The following is a 6,512-nucleotide window of genomic DNA, read 5'->3' as shown; positions in this document are numbered from 1 at the left end:
GTGAAGAAGGCACTGCATTCAGCATGTGGTGGGAAGAGATTTTATTTTGGTACAGAGTTGGTTTATGTACAAGAAAACCTCACAAATCAGCTTCAAATGATAATAATTATGATTTCAAGCTGTATAAAGAAGACTTAAAAGCTTGATTGCTGTGTCGTTTAATTGTGTAGATATGCCACAGGACTGCCTCTGACTTTCTGTGCTTGAACAATACAAACAAAACCAGAACCTACTGGTAGAAACATCGCTCCATAGCAGCACAAGTGGTTAAAAAATAAAATCCATGCAGCACCTTTAACTCATGCTGTGGTGCACATAGTGTTTTCCCTAATAGTTAAGTTATTGCATTTCCTGTGAAACGGTACCCTCCCTGCTTCTTCATTCATCTAACTGTCTTTGTCTTTGTTTCCAGAATATGAATGCTGAAGACGTCCTTGCTAAACTCAATGCTGCCGGTTTTTCTGTTCGTGGCAAATGTCAGTTTATTTTCCGTTAATTTAAACATCACTATCTCATCAAAATGAATAAGAATATTTCACACTGGTGTTTTTTTTTTTTTTTTCCTAATTTTAGCCTTAACTCTCAAGACTGCCCAGCTTCTGTTGACTCTCGTGGACGTATCCTTTGCAGCTCACAGAGTTGGACCAACCAGCAGCTCGTCTCAACTCTTCTCCAAATCTTTAAAACTCTGATTGGTGAATTGGGAATGAGTAGGACAAGACATTACAATTCAATGTACAGCATGTTCTTTAACCAGCGCTTTCAGGTGGATAAGTCTGAAGACTTGACTGCGGTGGAGTTCTTCAAACTGGAGCACTACGTGGCTGCTGTCAGGAGGGAGTATGTGGAGAGCTACGAGAGCAGGAACCCACCGGCTGTCACTGAGACCCAAATGAAAAGGGCTCTGTCTGCCCATGGTAGGAAATTACATATTAATTGTAGCGTTAAGCCAGCATACCATTGATGCTTTTCGTTCTGGAATGCGCCGCTCGGTGGCAGCAACTTGTAACAGCTCCCTTTGCTCTTGAGTTTTTTTTGATATATTGTTGTCTTTTTACTGACATTACCTGTCAGATTAGGTTTTTCTTGTGTGATTTTTTATGCTGAGTTGAAATCTCTACAACTCAGGAGATTTTTCTACATATATTTAGCCTTTTTCACAAGTTGTTATGATGAGTATTCATTTCATTCATTTCATTCATTTCATTCATTTCATTTCATTTCATTCATTTCATTTCATTCATGCTGAATTAGTAAACTCTTTATTTATTCCTGAAATCACAGTTGCAAACCTAAGTGGGTAGTTAAGTCGGTATACAACACACTGGACTGATAGATGGACTGATGCTGACAGAAGTAGGGGTTGAGGTTCAGCGAGATGTGCTGAACACGAAAGCAGCAATCAAAAACGTTTGCATCACAAATAAATTACACAACTCTACACAGCACATTTTGATCCATGCAGCAAATTTTGTCAAAACAACTTTGAAGCTATTATCCAAAACCTCAGTGATATTTTCAAGAAGACAGCGACAGATTAAGCTCTAGTTTCATTTCTAAATTGATTTTCACACATTGTTGTTTCTACGATGCAGAATTCCGTTTAGATGACGAGACCTTCAAAGTTCTGTGGCAGGAATATGGCTCCCGAAACGGGATCGACTACGACAAGTATGTGGCCGTCCTGACGAAACTTCAGATCCTCAGAGGTAACTGCAACCCAAAGATCACACTGGTCTGTAGCTGTGCACCAATTTCACACCACATCATGTTTTCTTTTCTTTTTCCTGCATTGTTGTTTGTTCAATCATTGTTGGTGTTTTCAGAAGATGGTTCCTCCTACATAGTGTCTAATTAGAGTTTTAAATTGGAGCACTGTTCTGGCAGCCAGTTTGGGAAAAGCCTATACCAATGTGCATCCTTATATGCTTAGTAAATTCTGAACAACTGAGATAAAAATCTGCTACTTTGGTTTGTAAGTATGTGCTTCCTGTCGTAGAACGGTTTCAGGCCCATCTGCTGAATGTGCCATGTGACTGCCAAGTCGCCTCCTTCTCTCTCAAGCAGGTGAGTTTGATCGATTGACTGTCAAATCAATGGTAAAAACAAAACCTATAAAAAGTATTCACACCCTCTTGGAAGTTTTTCCTTTTTATTGCTTTTCAGCATAGAGTGATGGTCAATGAAATGGTTTGTTATGAGAGTTTTACAAAGAAAAGACGAAGTGTAAACAGATTTCTACGATGTCAGTAATTAAAAATATAAAGCTTATAAGAAGTGATTGCATAAGTATTCACCCCCTGCATTAAGCCCCTTGTGGATGGACAATCTGGACACTTCACTCCACTCTTCTTTGTAAAACTATCAAGTTATGAGTGAAAAACCCTTTTCAAGTCCAGCCACAAATTCTCAGTTTGAAGTCTGGGCTGTGACTCGGCCTCTCCAGAACATTCATCCTGTTGTCTTTAAGTCCTTTCCTCGTAGCTCTGACTGTAGACTTTGGATCACTATCTTGCTGGAGAACAGATCTTCCCCCAAGTCACACTTCTCTTACAGACTGCATCAGGTCATCCTCCAGGATTTCCCTGTAATTTGAAACATTCATTTTACCCTCTGTCTTGACAAGTTGTCCAGTGCTTGCTGCTGAGAAGCATCCCCACATCATGATGCTGCCACCACTATGCTTCACGGCGGGAATGGTGTGTCCGCCAAATGTCTTGATCTGATATGAGCTTTTTTTTTTTTTACCAGTGGCTTTCTCTTGCCACTCTCCCCTGTCTTGTGCTTTTCAGTAACCTTTTCACAGAGTTGCCTGGATTGTTCTTTTGTCTTCATGGTGTAGTTTAAGCCAGCAGTACTGATTCACCAGTGACTGGACCTTCCACATACAGGTGTCTTTACTACAATCACGACACAATCCCTTCGCTCAGATGATCTCTATTTTACTAATTGTGTGACTTCTACATGTGTTTAATTAGGTGAGCCACTTTGAAAGGGGTGGACACTTAGGTATTCACTTGTTGTATATTTTAATTAATTGACATTGTAGAAATCTGTTTTCACTTGGAGTTTGACAAAAAGTCTTTTTTGCACATTCTTGTCTAAACTTGACTGTGAGTCAAGGTTGAACAGCAGTAACAGGGGGAAACTGTCATAAACTCACTACAGAATTGGTGGACACAAATGCTTGACTCAGTAGGTTTGGGCAAAAGACAGGTTTAATGACGGTCAGGGTTCGGTACACAGAAATTCAGTCCAACAGGCAGAAGTATCCAAGAATCGGCAGGCAGAGGCAAGGTCCAAAAAGCAGAAACAAGGTCGAGATCAAACAGACTGNGTTCATCTCTTTCAGGTGAGGGTTTAAAGATGTCTTCACATCTGATTATTGTTTCTGGTGCAGCTGGTTTCCCGGCTGCTGATTCAATCTGTCTGATCTCGTGTTGATCATTGACCTCCACTGTTCCTCCCTCTGTGATGTAGAGCTCCGTGTACATCTGATTCAGGAGTGTCGGATGTCCTGCTTTAGGGATTCCCTCAAACACACACTGAAACTTGTTCTTCAGGTTTGATTTGAGTTTACGTTGGCACATGGCACCAAGAGTTTCTGAGTGAATGCATAAGAAATATTGTAAGATACAGTGGGCTGGACAGGCATCCTCAGGAACAGCATTCATTCTATTTGGTTGTAAACTTTAAATCAGAATGGACCCACTGACTCCTCCAATCTTTTTATTAACTTAATAACATTGCATATGCAGGAAATAATTTGCAGATCTTGTACCGAATACATTTTAACATGTGTGTATATGAACATTTTAAATGATCTGAATATTGTTGAATCTATTAAAAGTCTCTTACTGCTCTGCAGACAGTCAGCCAGTTTCTTCTGATTCATTGTGTGCAGGAAGTGCTGTGTGATCTTCAGAAATGCCTCTCCGATGCTCCTTCTTTCTTCCTCCTCTTCATCCATCCATTGTGTCTCTAGAACTCTCTGGAACCTCTTCAGCTCGTTCCGCACATAGCAAAAAATGTTCACCTCAAGAGACTGGAAAAGAACATTATTCTTAACTTTATCCAACTAACCATAAACTTTAACTCAAGCTAAAAAAAAAATGTATTTACTTTCAGCTCATCCACAAACAATATAGCCGGGTTTTTGTTTGCTTATCACAGAGACTGACATCGTTTTAGTAATAGTGGGCAAGCCTTTACTTTTAACTGTGACTTGTTATTATTAGTAAGTCATCTGCTTCTTCATTTACCTTGAATATATCGTCCAGTGAAGCGTTTGCGTCCATCTGTGGGGGGAAACTTTGTCCTGCTCCATAATGTAGCCTAGACAGAAACAAATATTTGTCAAGATTAGTGTTTAAATGCACTGAGTAACTGGAAAAAAACTGTAAAATTTGATGCAATTGGATTATTTTTTTCTAATTCACAATGCATTGGTTGCAAAGGATGGAAAAGGCATTTGTCAAAACTCCCTGAATGTAAAGAAATCTTTCCCTTTCAACAATAACAGCAAATCTTGACATCAGATAATAATAATGGAACATCTAGAAGCTGGACAGCTCCACTGAAAAACATACATCTTTAAATGATTTATGAATTAATTGGTCTGTAATCTTTGGTAAATGAACAAAACTGTAGTTTCTGTTAGTATTCTGTTGACCTACTTTGAATAAGGTTTTTGCTGTTCATAATCAAAAAGGAGATCCATCGACAGGTCGCCCTCTGCAGAGCCAAAGCTTTGAGCAGGAGATTCTAAAATCTGAGGCTCAATTCTGATAGAAAAAGAGAATTGAAAGAGAAAATTTAACCATAAAATAAGCAAGACTTTGACCACAAATTGATTGTTTCTGCAATTTAAAAATTGTATTTATATGAACTCCCATGTAAAAGAATTTTGTGCTTTAAACTGATTTGTTGACTCACTCCGAATATGAATGTCTCTGTTTAAAAACCACAGGTTGCATCATGGACATGTCACTCTTCATGGACACACTGCTGGGCCACGAAGAGGACTGGCTGCGCTCTGCAGCACCAAACTGCTGCTGGTTGCTACAGAGCATAAACAGAAGACGTGTTATTCTTAAATTACTCATTTCAACACTCTTCCTCCTGAGATGCAACGATGTAAATCGTTTTAATCCTACAGTGCAGTTGTAGTTACTGTACATATTCTACTTAATCGGTAAGTAGATGATCAGAAAATCAACACTTTCTTTAATAATGAAAACAGTGGCATGTTGCAGTCCTAATTATAGTTACTCTCCTTTAAGAGGACTTTGTGCTTTAAAGTGCTTTTGTTTTTTACTCACTCTGAATAAGAATCTGGCTGTTTAAAAGCCAAAGGTGGAGCCATAGACGAGTCACTTCTCATGGACACACTGCTTGAAGAATCTGAGCTCCTAACATTAACAGAACAAGTGTTTATTTGTTTTTTCCTCATACAACAGGGGAAAAGGTGGAAAATACAAATCAACCATATTAATAGAGGCTCAAACAATTTAAAGCACTTTATTTAAAACAATCATCAAAAAGTCACTGTCACAACAATAAATGCAAACAACAAAGTCAACCACAAAAAACACAGTTTCCAGCCAAAATGTGACAAAAGTATACAAAAGTAAAAACAACACAATAGGAGAGCATTTACTTCCAGATTTAACAGCACAAGTGTACTTCAAAAAGTTCTTAGTCTCAAACAAAGGAATTAACTCCCATTATGCAGGACAACTGTATACTATAGAACAGGGGTCTCGAACTCTGGTCCTCGAGGGCCGCAATCCTGCAAGTTTGAGATGTTTCCTTCTTCCAACACACCTGATTCAAATGATCAGGATCGTTATCAGGCTTCTGCAGAGCTTGATGATGAGCTGATCATTTCGAGGACCGGAGTTCGAGACCCCTGCTATAGAGCCTGACATCACAGTGTCCATAAAAACTCAAATATTTGAAACAAGCAAAGCTTCGCGCTGGCTGCTGTAGAGAGCAGGTAGAGAACCTTTGGAAGCACTCTCATCTGTTTGTTATGCTCATTGTTTGGACAGAAATGTCTCTGATTGAACTTAATGACAGCGTGCTGTTTTTGTAGATGAGCTCATGGACAACACACATGCACAGCTGGTGATCTTTATCTTACTCGTGAGCCTCCGTCTTGCCGCCATGTCCTTCACACTGAGTGGTGTTGGCAGGAGGGACTCCCACGTCTTTCTCCTCAGACTGACTCATGATAGAACCTTCACACAAATAAACCAAACAGACTGTTAGTGGGGCTCGATTTATGACAACAAAGCTGATTTATAGATTGAACATTTCGAGCAGAGCTTCCGTCACTAAGTGAAACATGGTGCTGAGTGTCAAGTTGGATTCTATAGGCTTCTGTACATCACACTGAAGTTGGTTGATCCAACCCAACGCTGTGCTTTCACAAGATTTGCCCACTTAAACCGATATCAGGCCTCCATCTTCATCTGGTCTTAGAAATTTGTAGGTTAAGAAAAGACTGA

At 39.5% G+C, this 6,512-nt stretch overlaps 2 protein-coding genes across 2 annotated transcripts in view; one reads left to right on the top strand and one right to left on the bottom strand.

The window, feature by feature from the left end:
• Window positions 1–2,085, top strand: part of LOC103366218 (atrial natriuretic peptide-converting enzyme-like) — a 9,331-nt gene extending 7,246 nt beyond the window's left edge. The window contains exons 6-10 of the mRNA XM_008293880.1: window positions 413–476; window positions 574–617; window positions 767–917; window positions 1,596–1,709; window positions 2,000–2,085. Of these exons, the coding sequence (XP_008292102.1) occupies window positions 413–476; window positions 574–617; window positions 767–917; window positions 1,596–1,709; window positions 2,000–2,085 (459 nt within the window). The remainder of the gene's footprint in view (window positions 1–412; window positions 477–573; window positions 618–766; window positions 918–1,595; window positions 1,710–1,999) is intronic.
• A 454-nt stretch (window positions 2,086–2,539) lies between these two features.
• Window positions 2,540–6,234, bottom strand: LOC103366217 (uncharacterized). Its single transcript, XM_008293879.1, has 8 exons — window positions 6,146–6,234; window positions 5,322–5,411; window positions 4,936–5,061; window positions 4,677–4,784; window positions 4,263–4,335; window positions 3,859–4,045; window positions 3,335–3,604; window positions 2,540–2,640 (listed from the first exon to the last, which is right to left on the bottom strand). Exons 1-8 carry the CDS (start codon window positions 6,232–6,234, stop codon window positions 2,540–2,542), a joined length of 1,044 nt encoding a protein of 347 aa, XP_008292101.1.
• Window positions 6,235–6,512: the final 278 nt, after the last annotated feature.

This window comes from Stegastes partitus, unplaced genomic scaffold, assembly GCF_000690725.1.
Source record: "Stegastes partitus isolate 25-593 unplaced genomic scaffold, Stegastes_partitus-1.0.2 Scaffold917, whole genome shotgun sequence".
Classification (NCBI taxonomy): Eukaryota; Metazoa; Chordata; class Actinopteri; family Pomacentridae; genus Stegastes; species Stegastes partitus.
The sequence above is the reverse complement of the archived record's forward strand: the minus strand, read 5'-3'. Positions and strand labels throughout refer to the sequence as shown.